General features: G+C 36.2%; 1 protein-coding gene across 9 annotated transcripts in view; it reads left to right on the top strand.

Moving 5' to 3' along the window:
- Positions 1–20,465, top strand: part of LOC149579504 (methionine aminopeptidase 1D, chloroplastic/mitochondrial-like) — a 180,321-nt gene that overhangs the window by 59,544 nt on the left and 100,312 nt on the right. For 8 of the 9 annotated variants that reach the window (XR_016365146.1, XR_016365148.1, XR_016365143.1 and 5 more), the window contains exons 2-4: positions 13,465–13,539; positions 16,380–16,419; positions 16,934–17,156. Coding sequence is in view for 5 of the 9 variants with exons in the window: in XM_089833285.1 (XP_089689411.1) it covers positions 13,533–13,539; positions 16,380–16,419; positions 16,934–17,156 (270 nt within the window). In the remaining 4 variants the exon portion in view is untranslated. Of the gene's footprint in view, positions 1–12,966; positions 13,084–13,218; positions 13,540–16,379; positions 16,420–16,933; positions 17,157–20,465 lie in introns of those variants that run through there. The other variant, XM_089833292.1, reaches the window with a different exon arrangement.

Genomic DNA, 20,465 nt, shown 5'->3' on the forward strand with positions numbered 1-20,465 from the left:
AGATTATCTTATGGAGTGGGGGAGTACAGCATACGATACATTATTGGCCAAGGAAGATGAGGTGAGTGAGCTTACTCAACAGCTCGAGGTGATTTCTGAGATTCTTGAGAGTACACAGTTGGCTTTCAAGGAGTCACAGTTTCATTTGGTTAAGGTGACCATGGAATTAGAGCGACTGCAGTCTTTACCAGATTCGGTACAGTCACAAGCTGTGGTGTCTGGTGATCCGAGGATGTCCATGGTCGAGATTGTCAAAGACAATGGAGATGGGGATGCATCCATCCTTGATACTAACATTGGCATATCGAGTTCATTCCCACTAGAGACAGGTTCAGTTGAGTTGGGTGCTGCAGCAGATTGTTGTGATATGTCTGACATGGTGGTGGCCTCCAGTGCTGATGGCACGGAGACTAGAGATGTTGTATCAAAGATCATGTGTGATGTTGGTGAGCCGGCAGTTGGCATGGTTCCTGCTGGTAATACTACTCCCTTGGTGATATCTTCGGAGGTAGTAGTCAGTTCCAACATGTTTAATGATCGATTGCAGTTAGTTTCATCTGGATTGCAGTCTAAGCCACTGACTGAGATTGGCGCATTCTATCGGCATTACACTGTGAGGTATGGTCATCAATTTACCTTTGATGACCATGTTGATGAGATGATGATACAGAGATGTACTTTGGTTCCTAGTGCTTGTCATCAGTTATGGGATGGTTTGACGCCTCGGGATGAGAGTTGTGATGGGCATGACATGGCGATGGGTTCTGCAGTTGACAGCTTGATAATACATGACTTAGAGCAGGAGTTTGGGAGTGATGCTTCAGCGGTTGTTGTTATTGATTCTACTCCTTTGGCTATGACATCTCCTGACTTAGCTGGTGATCAGTCACAGTGGGTTGTATCACTTGTTCATGGTGAGCTGTTGACTGAGGTTGGTTCTTTTTATCAACATTATACTGCAGGGTATGTACATCAGTTAGCATTTGATCCTTGTGTTGAGGAGTTGATGGCAGGCAAATTTGGTTTGGGTTCCATTTCTTGCTGTTTATCTTGTGATGTTTTTTCACCATCAGCAGTGCATGGGAGTTATGGTTATGAGACAGTGGCCGGTGATCTGCAGAGTTGTGTTGACTGCAGGAGTTGTACAGTGTGTGGATTCTCCATACTTGGTACAGTTTCATTCGGGAGTGTTCACCGTTGTTGTAGAGTTGGATTGTACATTCCGTATAGGCCAGTGGGATGTGTTGATGGTATTTATTGTGTTGGCAGCTTGAGTTGTCCACTTTACTTGGGTTCTGATGTACTAAGAGTTTGTGTCTCGTGGGTTTCTGACCGTGGCAGTTGTGATTTTGGAGTTTGGTTGAGCTGTAATTGTCAGTTTGATTATGGATTCCTCTTGGTTATATTGCAGAGGATATTGCAGGAGCCTGTGTTGATTGATAGCAATATAGTTCATGACTACATTTGGGATCCAGGCGGATTGATTGGTTTATTGTTCAGCCATTGCTTGGGTACAAGCAATTTCAGGAAGGGCGGACTGTCATGTCCCCATTTTCGGAGGCAATTTGATTTAATTAATTAAATTAATTAGGTTATCCAAAATAATGAATATTTTATGAGGATGACTAATTAATTATTTTGATTAAATAAATAAGTGGTATTAAGTTAATTATTTATAAAGTTATCAAATAAATAAATATTAAAAGGTAACTTTATATTTAATTAATTTAATAAAGTGACTTGAATTATAAAATATTTTTTAAAGTCACTTAATAGATAAAATAAAATAATGTTCTAGAAGCTTCTGGAGAAAGTGGAGAAAAAAGAATAAATAGGCACCCCGGGCTTCATTCTAATCATCCAGTTGTTTATCTCTCTCTTGACATCAAATTGTGATTCAGTCACATAGTCTATTGTGGAGCCAAGTGGTTTTAGATAGTCAACTGATCTTTGGGAACGAAAACTCCCTTGGATTAGCATAACTGAGGAAGTGAAATATCTTCTGAAGGGTTGCACATTTGGAGGTGATACTTCAGTCACTTTAGCTAGGGCATCATTGGGCCTAAGGCCATTTTCAGCATTTCAGGAGGCAATTTTAGCAGGGGCAAAATTATTGGAGGTCATTTCTAGTAGGTTCGCGGGCTGAAAAAGCAGTCCGAAAAAAAAAGGCCGAAAAAGCGAAACCGAAAAAAAAAAGCAGTTCGAAAAAAGCAGGCCGAAAAAGCAAAACTGAAAAAAAAAACAAGCCGAAAAAGTAGTCCGAAAAAGCAGCTCCGAAAAAAGCAATCTGAAAAAGCAGTTCGAAATAGCAAAACGAAAAAAGCAAATCCGGAAAAAGCAAGTGGAAAAAGCAAATCGGAAAAAAAGCAAGCAGAAGGGGCAGCATTGAAGGAAAATATTACGGCCATCCACAATCAGGGTCTTCACTTCTCATTTGGCATATTTTCTGAGAAATGTAGGTTTTCAGCTGAGTACAAAATATAGCTTCAGCACTTCATTATTTCACCTTGTACTTGTCTTTGTTTGCCATTTGGCATTATTGGTATCAAAGGAAGACTAAGATTTTGCAATTGAAAGAGCGTTGTAATTTTTAGACTATCTATATTTCAACCCTAGAGTTGATGATCAGCTTATTAGTTTGCATTCCAATTGTTTGACAAAATGTCAATTGGCTGTAAGTTCTCTTTTTGGCATAAATAATGTTATAATTTCGCATACTAAGTGTTTATATTAATGACACTTGGTTGTAAGTGCATTAATGCCATCTTAGGTTGCATCCAAAGTATTTATCATAATTACTAGTTGCTGTAGCTGCATATTGCAAGTAGTTAAGTCACATATTTGTATTGAATATTGTCAAAATTAGTTGCACATTTATGCTAGGTCATTGTTTAGACAATCTGGAGTCTTTTTTGTAAGCATTCTCTTTGATGCAAATCGAAACAAGAGTTATTGCAGCAATCTGAAAAGTTATATCAGTCATATGACCCCTTGTATGCAAAGTGTTTGACAAAATTCTTCGAGCCTTCAATCAGCATTTTAAGGTCGGATTTGAGCAGGGTTATTACATTGGTATCAGAGCTTGCTTGCAAAGTGTTTGACGAAATGTCAAACAACTGAAGTATAAAGATTTTTGGTTTTTGAAGAAGTTATAGCCTGTTGGGGTTATTACAAGCAGTGACATTCATATAAATGATATTCTTCATCCCGCGTCTAGGAGTCACAGTTTGGACTGGTTTCGCTGGAGGAGAGTCATTAAAATGTGTATTTTTATTAAACATTGCCCAACAACTTGCTTCTAATATTTTCTTTTGTTTTATGGCAGGTGTATGATCATGTATGGAAGTTGTTTTGCACGAGTATACAGAGCAAAGTGCCCAGACGAATGATACTGGACAGCGATCAAAGGCAGAAAAGAAGAAAATATAGGCGCGAAAGGCATATGTGAAGTCTCCTGAACGAAAGCTCGCATATTGAAGATGGTAGTCACGATTCAGAGGGAAATTTATCTAAAATGCCGGCAGCGTGGCTATGTCGAGTATGGAGGAAAAAGAAGGCTCGCGGATCAATTTTCAGTAAAATGAAATTATTTAGGAGAGAAATTGCATTTGAAGACTAGGCCACGAGGATGATGCAGCCGTCTATTACAATATATGTTATTTAAAATCTTAAATGTTGATTAGTTTTGCATGAAAGGGTGTGATGTTTGGGTTGAGTAACTGCTGCCCTTAGAATGTTTATAAGTATAGATGTAAAATTCCACAAGGAGAGACGTATACATATTCATTCTTATTTAAAAAAAAAAAAAATTATCTATCCTATGCATGATGATATATTATATTATTTATCTGGCGGAGAAATGAGCAATTGAACAAAGCTTCTGGGTTTTGGATTATCGAGCAAATTTATATGTGAGTTCAGGATTGAAAATTTGCAGTAGATTGATCATCCATGAGGAGTGTCTCTACGTATAATTTTTATTTCCGGCACAATCTGTAAGAAGTATTTATTTAATTTATTTTGCATCAGGGTTTTAATTATTATTAAGTTGTATCCTTTATAAGTGTTTTTTATTATTTTCTATAAATATTTTAATATTTGGATAAGTGGACTGGATCATTATTGCATTTTAAATTTGATAAACGTAAATATTGTGAAATATTTTATTGTTTCCATATTTATGTCTAATTTGTCTCCACAGGAGTTAAGGTGCATTTTAGACTATTTTAAATTGCGTTCATATAACTGGTCTGTTGCATTTAAATTATTAAAATTGTTTATAGTTTAATATATTGAACTTTATAAAGTTGTACGTTTCAACTAATAATGTTGACTCTGATTGCCCGTTTAATTAGGCACTGGTCTTTTACTCCTGATCCATAATCCATATGTTGGCAAATGTTTCATTTCTTTCCATTGAAGAAATAATATATTCATCTGTTGCATTAATTTGTAATTATTCTTTAAAACGTTACTATATTTATATAATTATTTATAAATCGCAAGTTTGAAGTTTTCAATAGTTCTTGCCATTTTGAAAGCTTTTGTTGTATCCGCATCCTAGCCGATCTGCTTTAAGCATCTTGGACGTAAGGCTGTTGTCCAGGATTAGGTACACCCGCCTTGGTTTTGCAGAGCCGAAAGCGCAGGGGATTTAGATCGCATTGATTAATCCCGTCAAGTTGGCCTAAACCAGTTGGATATCCCAGCATAGAGCAGGCAAGGCTCGTAGGATTCCAATCTGCGGTTTTGGGAACCAACACAATATGTGAATGGAGCTTCAGTGATGATTTTCCACTCTCACCGGTTCTCTCACCAAATTTGCTCACTTGAATGCTCCATATGCATGTGCTTTCCCATAGTACCTCTACGATTCCAAAACTTAATATATATATTTGGTAAAACTTTTCCAAACTCCAATTTTGAAAAACAGGGGGCGTGGCTCTGTAATGAACATTGCGTAGCGTCAGTGGGCAACATCCGAAATGGGACTATCACCTTCGTAGTGCTCTTCAAAAATGATCTAGCATGCATAATATCATCTAAATTGCTTCCCAGACTGAAATCAATGCAAAATATGACAATAACTTATCTGATTTCACCCTTTTTTGGAAAAAGGTGTGTTCCGTTGCACTATGGAGAATCCAACGTAGCCAGAATGACGGATTTCAGAAGTCCTTTAGCTTCACGAACAAAACTACATACTTTTTCCCCAACATATTCACAATCTTCCAAATAATTCCAAGAATGAAAATTAGGCACAAAGAACTTACCATCTGACCTAATTGGTGCTTTTTGGAAAACTGTTTGGAGGTATGCTACTTGAGGTCGTGGAGTAATGAGGGTGACTACAAGGCATTATCATATATACCTTCATTATTAGCCATATCTCTAATTTAAGAAAAATGGCTTATGCAATACGTGAATGGAGCTTCAGAGATGATTTTCCACTCTCATCGGTTCTCTCACCAAATCTGCTCACCTGAATGCTTTATATGCACGTGCTTTCCCTTAGTACCTTTAGGATTCCAAAACTCCATATATATATTTGGTAAAACTTTTCCAAACTCCAATTTTGAAAAACAGGGGGTGCGGCTTCGTAAAGAACATTGTGTAGCGTCAGCGGGCAACTTCCAAAATGGGACTATGCCCTTCATAGTGCTCTTCAAAAATGATCTAGCATGCATAATATCATCTAAATTACTTCCCAGAGTGAAATTTATGCAAAATATGACAATACCTTAACCGATTTCACCCTTTTTCGGAAAAAGGTGTGATCGGTTCCACTATGGAGAATCCAACGTAGCCAGAATGACAGATTTCAGAAGTCCTTTAGCTTCCTCAACAAAACTACATACCTTTTCCCCAACATATTCACAATTTTTCAAATAACTCCAAGAATGAAAATTAGGCACAGAGAACTTACCATCTGACCTAATTGGTGCTTTTCCGAAAACTGTGTTTGGAGGTACACTACTTGAGGTCGCAGAGTAATGAGGGTGCTTATTTAAAATGCACAAATTTTGATAAAATTGGTTGATTTGACCAAACAAACACTATAAGATCTGTGCAAAAACTTCAAAGAGGCAATCTCCTCTAGTTTAGATACCAAACAAACTCGTTCAAATATACTTTCGGCTAATTCGATATGTGGTTCCCCAATGACCTTGGTACATTGAGAAAGGCAATTTTTGAAATAGATGGTGGACCAAATTTATGCTTTTGCACGAGCGAATGAGTGACTAGGATGATTTCTTTATCAGCTTTGTGATCAAAGCACATCTTTTTAATGCTAGGCAAATCTACGGTTCCCGCACTCCACTTTTGACTATCTTTCAAGCTTTTATTCTTTGTTGGTGTATACGAGCCGTAATATCTACCTAATCTTTCATTGAATATCTTCCTTCAAAGTATTGTCCTAGTGACTTTTGAACCTCGAACATGTGAAAGGTATTCATTGATGTAGAACTGAAAGAGGGTTGCATCCTCGATTAAAACTAGTTGGGAAAAGGGAATGCATGGGAAAAGGGGTGAAGAGCTCTACTGCGGAGCCGAAGTAGGGGTTTTCCAAAATTGACCAAAAGTATGGAATCTTCAGCATGTCTCTATTCAAGTAAGTTTGCCTCTGATTCCTAAGAGCATGAATTTCATCTTTTTGAAGTAGATTTTGGCAGATGTCACTTGGAACATGAATTTTGGTCAAATCTTCATATGGATGTTGACTTTGATAGAAGTACTTTTAGAGCACATACTGTAGTACTAGCCTTCTTCATACCAAGCAAAATGCATGGCACTTCCCCTTCCAAACCTATAGTTACCTAGCTTGATTGATAAACATTACTTGCGTAATACCCACATTGATAAGCTTCTAGAGGAAGGTGAGAACTAAGGCTTCCTAAGGGCTAGCTTATATTGGATATGAACTCATTTGCCTTGAATTGTGACCAAACTGGAAGCTTGAAAAAGGGAGATTGGAAGTCTAGCAACAGAATGTCATCAAGGAAGACCAAAACAAATTTCCTCAATTGTAAAATTAATATTTGGTTCACACGTAATTGATAAGTTGCTAGTGCATTTTAAGACCAAATGACATTACTAAAAGTAAAAACCCATAATGCCCATAATGACATTGAAATGTTGTTTTATGCACATCCTCGTCTCTTAGCTTGATTTGATGGTACCTTGAACATAAATCAATCTTGGAGAAATACCTTGCCACACACAACTCATCAGATCGTGGTATAGGGGAGAGGATCTAGTTTATGCTCACCCTAACTAGGGGATCAACGTCGATCCCCATACCTAATTTTATATTTTATATTTCCTTCACCTAGTTGCCAACTCCAAATCAAAATTTCTAATGTTGAGTCATCAGTTTGGCACGTTAACAAGCCAATTTAGGGAAACGTGTCAAAAGTGGTCCAAAAAATTGTAATACCCATAGGCATGCACTTGATCATGTTTAATGGTGTGTTGATTTGGCACCACACAAGTGGTTGTGTTTTTATAACTTTTGCTTCTCTTTCTAGGCATTTGCATTTATGGAACATTTTTAGTGCACCACTATAGGTCTATTTTTTTCATCCACTAGCTCATCAGCTATAGGATGTCTTGGAGCCTGCTCCCTAGTGTAGCACTTTTGTTGTGTGCCTAGAAGTTGATACACACCCTCATAGTTCCATCTTTCCTCTTTACAGACACTACATATGATGCAAAGGGGCTGGAGCTTTCACATATGGTACATATGATGGAAAGTACCTATATGTCTCATATCCAAGGGTTTTTTGATTGCTTTTTTGATCTCCTTATACACCTTTAGATGATTATAAGGTGTGATTATTGCTGGTTGCTCCCTTCTCCAACTTGATTACGTGTGGGAAACATCTATTTAGTGAAAATCTTGGGGGTATATCTCTGAACATGGTAATAACCCCCAGCTGGTTTGCTCTTCCAAATATATGGTATTACTAAATTTCAAATATAAAATAAACTGCTCACAACAAATTATGTAAGAAATATCACTCATTATTTATGAATCTGCCAATTGGGATTCCACAAGTCATTTCTTTATTAATTTATTGAAATTTGCAAGTTCAATATGAAGACAAACATAATAATAGTTCCAACTCAAAAGTATGGCACTTACAATAACCCTCTGCTTAAATGCAAACCCGCTATCAAAGAACAAATGAATTTCAGAGTTTGTGCCAATTAGCTGTTATGAATAAACCAATTTATTATTTTAGCAATTTAAATTTGGAGAACCTGGTTGGTCTGCAAATTTTAATGTTTGATTGTTGCAAGGATTGGCCTTAGCTCCAAATTCCCAGTCTAACGCAGTTCACTACTGCCTCCAAATTCATCAATGAGTGAAAGAGGGTATGTATTCATTGCCTGCTATATAACTACAGCTTGCAATATGCTGGTGTACTGCAAATTAGAGTAATGTGGGCCTTGAAATAACTGATGCAGGTCCTGCACAGTCCTTCATAGCCCCCCCCCATGCTTGATACAAGCCTACATACCAAATCACAGGGCCTCTAATTTCAATCGCAGGTTCTAAAAACTTGAACGCTGGCCCCCAAACTTCCAATGCAGGCCTTTAGCAGGTAGTCACGGCCTTTTAAAACTCAATCGCCACCACTAACATGAACCCTAACCTCTCATATGCACTCTTGACTTTGTCATGAATAAATTGCAGGTATATATTAATTTATCAGCAACCAATAACCTCTCTTCAAAGCAGATGATCTCTTCAGCATATATTAACTTCTTATATACAGAAGCGACAATAGAGAAGTAATAGAGATTTGCAATCACAATTTTAAACAAACTACAGATCTTGAGACAACAACAATATCTCCCCAATCACAGACAAATACAGAAAGGAGATCCAAACCAAACTCATGATTAAATCACTATACCTCAACAATGATTCAAAATACCTTTCAGCTTCAAACCCTTGTTCTTCAGCGAGGCCATAGAATCAACCATAGGAAAAACTCTTCACTAGTAACAAAAACAAATGGATAATTGGATACTTTTTCCTTCGTAATGAGCTCATATTTATAATCCCTTGACAGCATTTGTTTCTAAAACGGAACTTCCTTTAAGAAGCTTCACCAACACAACATCACTTTATAACATATAATAATAAAGTGTCTTTATAATAATATAAATTTTAATAATTGATTAATGAATATGAGCTCATGTAATAAATAGTCTTATACGATGCAGGTGATGACTGACTGCCAGAGCCACCATCTGCACTGTCAAATATGGCAACTGCCTGTATTAGACGTACTAAAATAGTAATCCCACCATTGAGAGCCCCAAATCACTCTATTAGCTCATGACGGTTGCTATAATGAATTGACTCGATCATTTGCAAAAGCTTGCCAAAAGTGGGGACGTTACAGTCCTCCCTCCCTGAGATTGCTTGTCCTTAAGCGATTTGACAACCCACTGAAACCTCCACTTGAATCCCATAAGAAGCATGTGACATCCCTGTCATTATTGAACCAACTGCATGCCAATACATCATCACAACCAATAACATGACCTGCAACATAGCACCTAACATCTCCGCTGATGATGTAGAAGTCAGGACATCACTAGAAGACAAGTCCATAGGAGATCTTAGCACACTCTCCTTCACTGTACTTGCTCAATCATCATGCAAACAATCCAACTTAGGCTTAGACCAACTCTACACCCGGTGCAAATCCTAAGAATGTGAGTCAAATGCAAGACTGTAAATACTCATCATAGCATAAACTCTACTGCCACTATGACCATACCCCTTCCCATCCTCATCCTCAAGCTGCTGCGATGACTCTCCCTCAACAACATTAGTATAAACTCACATGCCATGGTTTGCTGCTCCCTTCGGCCTCAATGCACAAGTATGACCTTTAGAGAAAGGCTCTTTGTACCAAAAGAAAAGCTGTCTCCTCCTCAGGTCCTCTTTGGATGTATCATCAAACTTCCCTGCTGACTTCATCTTGTACTCAACAACTGGTTGGGACTCACAATCACTTATAGCGTCCATTTAACAGGATCGAGACCCAATCAACACCTGACCACAAACACTCTAAATTTAACAAAGAGAATATATCATGCAAACAATACTATGAATTATATGCAGTGAACAGGAAGTATCAATCCTTCGAGTTGCAATATCAGATTACAAAGAAACACATGGTGGTATTTTCAGTTCTTTGTTCACAGTTATCCATGAAGATCAGGTTATGCTTTAGAAACTGAGCGTGATTTATTGGGTATTGACTTCTGTTGCTATTTGGGACATTTCTATTGATAAATACTACTATTACTTGATTTTATATCAGTCTAGTTTGGTTTAAGTTACCAATCTTAAAGAAAGATCAGACTGTCTTCACAATTTGAGTTTTCTACTGTAGATATGAATGAGAAGCTATCTTAAACTTACTAAAAAATTCCTTCAGATGTTAAACAATTGTTTGTTAGAGACTGTGTATGGTAAAGTACCTCTGAGAAAGAGTTTAATCTCTTGGTAAGATTGTGGTGGGTACATTCCAGAAACTGATTTATAATAGCAAACCGTTCAAAGGAATAGATAAATTGTGTATATGTTTATTAGGAGACAGTGCAGTAGTATCAGAGTGTTACAATTTAATAATTATTTTGTTTAGTTCCAAGAAGGGACATTACACCATCAGTAAACAAAATGATGGTGAAAATGTCCTTTCTGAAGAAGATCTTTCATAATTAGAGAGACAAGCAGAAAAGAATTAGAAGCAACAACATTGGATGAATCTGATGAAACGGAAGAGGACAAAATCAAGGACTTTGATCTTGAAGGAAAAAAATCAACTCATTATTTAAATACCTCAGCACCTTCTAGTTCAAGGCTGGAAAAATTGAGTTATATTAGGAGAGGAAAGAAGAAGATTTAGTCTCTAGTTTTCCGTTATTTACATTTGGACGCATCATTATATGTAATTTTGTAAACATTTATAAGCTTATGTTGTTTTTATACACATTTTTAAAGTTTGAAACATTCCTGAGTTTTCACCGAGTTTTAGTCCAAGTCCAAGTTATTGCACTGCTAAGGCCATGCTGAGTCCGAGTTTTCCATCTACGGTCCAAACACATAATGTAGAGTAGGAAAATAAGCCACAACAAGACTAACAAAGAAAGAGGTGAAGTGGAAACACCAAAACACATTAAAAAACAACAAGCACTGATATAACCTATGCACCTCTTCACATGGTTGAAAAACAATGTTGAGACCAAGACATCTCAAGGTTGCAAATGGGAGGGCATTGCATTGTATTACACGCCTCAGCTGCACAATTTGGGTTTTGCAATTTTTTTGATATTTGTTTGAAAGGCGTGTAACGCTCTCTATGGTATCATTTTGATCTTTAAAGCACATTTTGTCCATTACTTGGTACACGTCTTCACATGTCCATTACTTGGTACACATGATTAAGAAATACATGCACCATCATACTCTGCCCTGTCAATTTATGCTTTCAAAAAAATTCCATAACCTTCTAGGGTGCTCAACAATAACTTGGAAGGAAGTTTTAGGTTGAAACTTTTTATTTGATACTAGTAGTAAAGAACATGTACTCTACAAATTCAAACTTCTCATTAATTGACAAATCTTGCTTAAAGATGATGGAAAATAGTGAACACTACCATACTTGGATAATGAAAACCTTTGAATGTGGGAAAAGCTTTCTAAAATTAGTGATGTATGTAATATTGATAAAATTTTCATAAAACAAGCTAGTTTCTCTTTAAGACAAATTGCTGAAGTAAATTGTCCTTGAAATCAGGGACTATGAGGTATGATCATAGTTTCTTAATAATTGAATTCCATTATTTGCTCTGGCTGTAGTATTTTAAGGTTTTTTTCCCTTGTCCCATCAAAATTATGGAAGAAAAATGACAAAGTTAGACAAGATATAAAGCATTGAAGCATAATGTTGGACTTGAAGAGAAGTTTATCTTGAAATTGAACATGATACACTTTTTGTATACATACAACATTACTCAGCTAACAAAACGGATTTCCCCTAGTGAGAAACCTCTTTGGAGGCCAGGTTGTAAACACCAACCATAGTGTCTCGTATGAGAGAGCTGATTCTTGCATGGTTGAATGTGGTGAAAGCATGATGCCTCACAAACAAGTGCCAACATATTCATCCTCTCATACCTTATTATGAATTGATTTTTTTTTCTATGGAAACCTGTGCACTCATAGATGAGGTTCTTCCAATCATGTTACTGTCTGATGTCTAATTTTAACTGGAATCGCCATTTTTTCAAAACATTTTTATGATGCTAAAAATGCATTGTAATGTTCATAGTAGCATGTTTTGTTGTACATCTCCCCATGGCTAGTTATGGCTGCTAAAGGGTAAGAATATAATTATATGTTATGAAAATAAATTTTCATATGAACACTTATTCTTCTTATTAGGGAATATGGGAGTTACATTAAGAGTGACCCAAGAGAATAATTGAGTTGTAACTCCTTCACAAGTGTCCAACATACATAGGATGTTTGGTACTTAGCATGAAGTTTTTTTTCAATAATTTCTTCATCATTAATTCTCTAAATAGATCTTAATAGGTCTCCCTTAACCTATTTTTTCTTCTTCACCTACATTCTCTTCATGATTCTCTCCTCTTGAAATTTTGATGTGTATTATGATTTAATCATAACTGCCTTGCCAACTTTTAATGCATGCCCAATTTCTTTTCATCAAGTGGTTTCCTCTCTGCACAATTTGATGTCTTGACATATATCTGCTCTGTTCTTAACGGTAAATGTGATTTGTGTGATTTTTTGACTTGCAGTTTAATGTTTTAGTAGTTAATTGTGAAATCTTTATGGAAAGACAATTCCTTTTTTTGGATGTCAAGTAATAATGGTACATATCCTAACAAATTTGATGACAAACAGCCTTCAAAAGTATGTTTGGTAATGACTATTATAGCCACGTTGAAGATATAGCAAGATTTTCAGCAACAGTGTGGCAAAGGTCCTTTGCATAGATAAGGCCAAAGATAGCATTTCAACATCATGTAATTACAATTAGGAAAAAAGTGATTTAGCTTTAGAACATTATTATCATAAGGTTACAAGATTTGCTACATACATCTCTTATTGCATCTGGGTACAATCCTATTCTGATTTGTTGTTTTATCATTTTATGGTAGGTCTTTTCTTGCTGACAAGAAGATCATGCAAGGCCTTAATGATTGTACAGATAACTATGAGACACTCAAAGATGGAATAAAACAGTTATAGCTTCAAAAACTAAGAGGATAGAGGGCCTAGATACAATAATAATGAATTCAAGGACTAAAATATTAAATGATGTTTCATAACTTTACAGCTTCTTAGGGCTATTAACCTTTTTAATGCAAAACTAAATGCCTCTCAAATTTGTTGAGCTTGTGCAGGAATGTGTTGTTTGAACAAAATCAGATGGTCTCTGGTAATATACGTTGCTTTCCGAATTTAGTCATTAATGAAAGGTTTGTATCGAAATCCTTTGTCTCTTGTTGTTTTAAGGATGTTCATGAGTTGATTAAATTAAAATATTGACGGTATTTAAATTGAATACAGGTAGCAATGAGACAAAACAATATAGTTTAAATGCTACATTAGAAGTCTCATTTGGATATTTCGCATTGATCCTTCTAAGTTTCTAACTAAAAATTTCTATGACATTATCAAAGGGTATTTTAGCCAGAGTTGGGATGGGATCAACTTAACACTTGGAGTTGGTATTAAGGGGCATAGTGTTAAGCTTGGACTTGGCATAGACTCAACAAGCTTGCCTCAGACTTAGATTTAGTGCCTACATTTGGTGCAACCTCAGTAAATTGAAAAATGATGTGTTTAAAGAAAAAACACTAATTATCGTGCATCGTATTTTAAAATAAATTCAAATGCATACATATACGAATCAACTATATCTATTATAGACATAATAAAAATGTCTAGACAACCAAGTAAACAATGGCACAACTTTCATGCCCATACAAAAGAAAATTTATTATGCTACATGTAAAAGTGTATTTTGTAAACAAAGTGCAAACGATGGATTTACAGATCCATGTACATGGCACGATTAATTTGATATATAGAAAAATGAAACTAAAGCTTTCAAAAACATTGAAAAATCTTCGAGTATGAGAGTCAACCGAGTAGCTGACACCTTGAGTAGGCGGAGACATATTTTGGCCATAATAGCAATAAATACATGACTTAGGGAGCAAGTACTACAATGTCCACCAAGAGATGGGTTTTATAATGAAGTGCGTCAAGCATTGCAAAGGGATCCTCAAGATATTAGATACAAAGGATATTAATTGGAAATGGATGGACTTCTAAGATATAAATGTAGGATGTACATACCTAAAGACTCAGAAATTCAGAGAATGATTTTGGGGGGAATCCATGCTGCTCCTTACTCAGAGCACCCTGAGTAACTAAAATGTTGGCTGACATGAAACCATCATACTTTTGGAAGGCAATCAGGAAAGAAATAGTGGATGACATGAAACCATCATATAAAATACGTATATCTATATATGTGCATAATTTAGAGAATTATGATTTATCTTAATCTCATATCTTGATATATATGCAATAGAGACGAAGTAGGGATTTAATATCATGGTGGCATCATACATTTATACACACACCTATATATATTTATATTTATGAAGAAAAATGAAGACGCCATTATAGAGCAACAAAGGTAATGGTTTTGAACATGAATTTTTGATTAAGATAGCTATATATATATTTTATGTTTGACCAGGTAGCTCATGGTATTGTCCCACACGCACTCTTGCTTGCCTATTCATTTACCCTTAGCCATGGTGATTCAAGATTCATACCTCTTTGCCTAGTGATAGTGGTGCCCCTGTGCCCAATTCTTTTTTGACAATGTTTCCACCCCTTTGACGTGCTCTTTACAAGGAAATTCTCCACAATTAAATCATATTATCATAAAAAGCTGTTGATCATAAACAATCATAATGGTTAACCACCTTTTCAATTACCATGAATTCATGTAAATAACCAACTTTCCTAAATAGCATTAAAATATCATCATAATGGGTAACTCGCATGCCAACTACATATGAGATTATAGTGATTAACCATCTTACCATTTCACATGATTGTAACTAATTTTACTTGTCAATAAACCTCTCATTATACCTCAGCGGCTATATGAACATTTCAAATGGAGCCAAAAGTTGGGATGTAACAAAGATATTGGCCAGAGAAGGGAAACAAGCTTTCTTTCCGTATCAGGCTTTCTAAGAGTAATGTGTTTTCTCATACTCCATTCCCACAAATTTTCTTTTTTGTTAAAACAGATAAAATAAGTCATATGCAATCAACTAGGTTTGCATACAAATTGATGAGATTCATGTTGGTGAGTTAGCTATGGAATGTTTATGCAAATTACAAATTAAATGTTCTGTTGTTTTCAATTCTTCAAGAGTTAGTGAAGACCATCTTAGTGAACTTTTGGACATGTTTCTGGCATCTATGCTTTTCTTGATATTAATTGTTATTGTTGTTAGGCTAGGTGTGACAATACTAGGAATAATTTGAAATCAAAAGAAGTTATCAACACAGACAAAAGTTTAATGTGGCGGAGTTGATTGGATCAATCATGACCACAGTTGGTGTCTCTTTTAAAAAGTACCATCTCTTGCTTGATGATTTTCTGTGTTTCACTTCTAGAATAATCTTAGGATTGCCCATGTCTAATTCTATAATCAAAAGGTTTGATGGTCCAAATTCAGAAACAATGGCACACCATATGAATTCTTCATACAGACAATGATCTGTGGGTATTTCAGTATTACTTATTTTCAGATACTTTTTGTTTGTGCATTTCTGATTTCATGTTCCAAAAGTACTGCGGCCTTTGATAACCTAGAATGGGATACACATGCTGCAGTTATGTCAGCTTTGTTCAGTGTTGTTGGGGTATCTCTGCTTGTTGAAAGCTAATTTGTCTGCTGTGCTAGCTTATAATTCTTGCATTATTTAGTGCAATATAAAATTAAAATGTGCTCAAAGAAACAAGAATTATGCCCGAGTATAATCAGGGTATGTATAAGATAATAATCACAAAGTGATGCTCTAAGCTCTTGATATTGTTTTTATTCTTTTGCTTAGTACTAATTATGTTGCCACATGTGAACAAAGGTCAAACCAATGTCAATGGAGGTGCATAATCAATTAAAATATGCTTGTATTGTAACATTATTGTTTGGGAAACAAGTGTTCAAAAAAATGTAATTAGGCGATGCACTCTGAAATGTATTGACAATTGTGCTTGCAGGGCCAAGTTTGGGTGCTACTGGACGCTATTTCACTACCAGGTATTATGTCATGCCTTGATTAACCTTACCTAATAAATCTTCGTCAGCACAAATAATGTTTGTTGAGTTGGTGTATTGTAATTGTACATATTCACGGGCATTATCCATGAAAATTGTCGACAGATGTTAGTCCCAATACTGATCTCCCATTTCATCTTAGAGTTGGAAGTAAAATGATTTTTTCTTTTTGGGATAAAGAATCAACAAAGTGGGTCATTCTTATTATTATTTCTTTGGAATTATAATTAAGTTTTACATATTGTGCAGTTCAAACTACTGTTCAAGTATGGATTTATAAAGCTTTTCTGTATAAAAAGCAGATATATACACCCAGGCTATGTTTTGACACATATGGTGTACATTATATGGAAATTTTAGCTTGAGGAAAGAAGGAACCTAGTTGGAACTTGATTAACATTATTGAAGAAGCTTCTAATTGAATGCTATTTTTTTGTTTTCTGGATTTTTTTTGAGAGTACTACCTAACATGCTATAATCTTATGAACAAGGACAGAGTGCTAAATGAGATAAGGAAACAGGAAAAAATAAAACCTTATAAAGTTTCATCAGTTCAGAGTGTGCCTAGCCATATTAATAGGCCTTCCTATGTGGGATCTGTCTCAAATTCTGCTACTGTAAAAGATCCAGAGATACATGATGCTACTGGTATTTACCACATGAAAAATGCTGGAAGACTTGCTGCTTCAGCACTAGAATATGCTCGATCATATGTCAAGGTAAATGGTCTTTGCATCATAGGACAACTTGCTTTTGGGTAAAGGATAAAAAATAGATTTATTACTTTGTTTAAGCTTATATTTTACTTGGTATGCTATTTCACATGTGAAAATATTGCTTCATGTGTTTTTTTGATGGATATCTGAGTTTATTTTTAATTAACTTAGATTGATTTTCTAGTTTGCCAAAAGTGGGACTGTGCTTCTGACCAAAAGATCCATTTGTCAATATAAACACTCTGAACCTCCAATATTGCATCTCTACCTCCAAAGATGCTGTGCTGTAAACCATGAAGCATTTACATTAAGTTTTCCAATGGTTAATGCTGTGTTTCTCGATTTTCCTCCCAATGTCCAGAATACATTCAAGCAGGCTCATATGAGATTCATGAAATTCACTTTAAATTGAATCTTTTTATTCACAACTCTATTTCCGATACCTTTCTTAACATGTCCATCTGCTTTCATGCATAATTGATGTCCATCCAGAGTGAACACGGTGTTTAGAAATCAATTGTTTGGCATAAGAAAGCTAGCTTCAGTGGTTCATATTGTGTGCAGGTCTTTAAGTGGATATGGAGCATTTAAGGCACAATGTACGGTATTAATGACTCCTCCAACTATATCTTTTAGTTGTTTCTTATCGCTCTTCTATGATGTGAATTTATAATGCCTAATGAATTCAGACTACATGCTACATAACTTCAGTGATGACTTTTGCATCTGTTTTGTGGAGAAATGCACTCATCAATCACAATAGAATGTCACCCTCTCAAAATCATTCCTATAAGGAGTATGCAGTTAGCAATTAAAAAAAAAGGATGAAATCAAATGTTCTTAAGACAAATCTACTAAGTCGAAGACTAAAAAATGTAAGTGCATATCTTATTAAAACTTTATCAAATCTCCGTATGCTGTCGCTGGATTTGATTGTGTCAGCATGTTTATATCAATTTAAAAAATGCTCACATTGTGTCATCCAATTAATGTAGAAATGCTCATTCAATTGAATCTAGAAACAACCTGCAAATAACTTATGGATTTAAGCCAAAAGAATATTCAAGCTTGCAACGAGCTAATTTATACTGGCACTTTGTGGCACTAGAACTGAAGGATTGAAAAATGAAAGCTTCTTTATCCTATTTGTCAATGGTTTCTCTAGAATGACATGGGTGACTTTTTCTCAAGGAAAATTTTGAGGAATTTGAAAAGTTTAAAATCTTTAGAGCAATGGTTGAAAAAGAAAGTGGTTTTCAGATTACATGTCTTAGATCAGACAAATGCGGTGAATTTGTATCTATCAAATTTGTTGTACATTGTGAGAAATATGGTATCACTAGACATATTTCTGCTGCAAGGAAACTACAATAGAATCAATTTTGTTGATCGAAATAGTCAAATGGTTGAAGAAGTGACATGGTCTTTGCTAAACAAAGCCAAGATATCTGATAACTTTTGGCTGTAGGTAGTTAACACAGCTGTATACACTCTTAACAGAGTACAATTGAGGCCCTTCAACAAGAAAAATCTGAATGAACTTTGTTATTATATACCAACTTCTTCTAAATATTTCATTTTTTTTTTTCGTAGTAGGTGTTTTATTAAAAGGGATGAAGATAATTTGGGTAGTTTTGATCCCAGATGTGGTGAAGGTATATCTCTTGGTTACTCCACGCATAGCATGGCTTTTAAGTGCTATAACAAAAGATTGAAAAGGGTTATCGAAAGTGTTAATGCAAAAAATGACGAAATTGTGAAGAAGATAATTCTGAAAACGCTTTTGGAAAGGAATCTAAAAATTCTGATAAAGATTCTAACATTCATGCACTTGAACATGATGTTGTCGAGACGGGTTTTGAGATAAGATAAGATAAATTTATTAATGTCCAACAAAAGACCACCCAAGGGTCTATGGGTCTGGAAAGCATACAAGAAGAAAGACAACCACCTACAAGAGCACCAAACGGTGGTTGGGAAAGAGTGAACGTGAAGTAAAAGGAGGAGGAAGGAGCTACAACTCAACGAGGCAACAACCAGGTGTCCTTCCTTAGTTGAAAGAAGTCAAGCACCGAAGGGTACAAACTAGGATGAGCAAGGGCCCCAAGCTGCTGTCGAGAACTATTGAGGGGTGATGTTGACAAGTGTAACTACTACGAAACCTCATAAATCTGGAGTGACTTGTGGTGATTTCATAGGATAGCCGCTTCGTCTCATGAGTCAGAGATGAGGGAGAAAAGAAAGCCGTAATGAGCTGAACCGAGGCCTCTCTCTGGGGAAATAAGAGTTGTAAAGCTTGGTTGCAAAACTACATAGCCTCTTTGAGATACAGTGCAAGGCACCTCTCGTCCGTATAGGTGAAAAGGGTCATGAGGGAGTAGCACTATCTGAATAAGCAATAGAATATCCCATGAATCTCGTAGAAGGCTGGGTAGTAAAAAATGAAATGGATCTCTGTCTCAGCCGTAGCCAAGGTATACACGTGACAAGTCCAGTCCTCACTAGCAATGTGATGGTCTATCTAGATCCAAAGCTGGTGGGAGCCAACTATTAAGGAACAAGGGGAGATGCGTAAGGCATGACACCAATGTAGAGATAGGTAGCTAGGGCGCATAATAGTACTGTCTTGAATATCAAGGAAGTGCTTAGCATAAAAGGCCATCTTTGGCGCAAGTCCCTAACAGGGTTACACCAAGTCATGGTGATGTATTGCTTATAGATGTCAAGTCTGACATGCCCGTTCAACTCATGTTGTGAGGGGAGGAGGTGAGTGGGAGCATCAAGTGAGAACTGAAAGGGAGGGAGCCTGTCAATATTGAACCCTGTGGAGCCCAGTAAGGAAGAAGCCCGCAAAAACCACCAACGAGCATGAGAGATTGGATTGGACTTTGCAAAAATGACAGAAAAACAATGAGTTGAGTATGAGGATCTGTGTCGGTTGCCCTCTGAGTTTGCGAAGCCATGAAGACGACGAAGAAACTAAACAAGATAAAAATGGCGGCTAATTTGAAGGGATGGGCCTCAAACTTAGCGAGAATAATGGTGTGAAGGATGAGCAGGTGACATCTGATAATACGCTAGAGCAACAAAGTCCGAACACACTTGATGGATGCCCATTTCGAGTCAAGAAGAGAGGATCTCGACACCACTAAGCCATAAGGAACTATCAGTTTGACCAAAGAGTCCAGGGGGGACATCATGTTCAAAATCTCGTGTAACTGATGTTTGAAGCATCATCTCTCGAGCATAGCAAAGGAGCCCATCCCCTTACTAACTCTAGACTGGATGACAAGTCTCAAATTGAAGCAAAGT

Source organism: Cupressus sempervirens, chromosome 1, assembly GCF_028749045.1.
Source record: "Cupressus sempervirens isolate cs-2001-9-10 chromosome 1, ASM2874904v1, whole genome shotgun sequence".
NCBI classification, from domain to species: domain Eukaryota; kingdom Viridiplantae; phylum Streptophyta; class Pinopsida; order Cupressales; family Cupressaceae; genus Cupressus; species Cupressus sempervirens.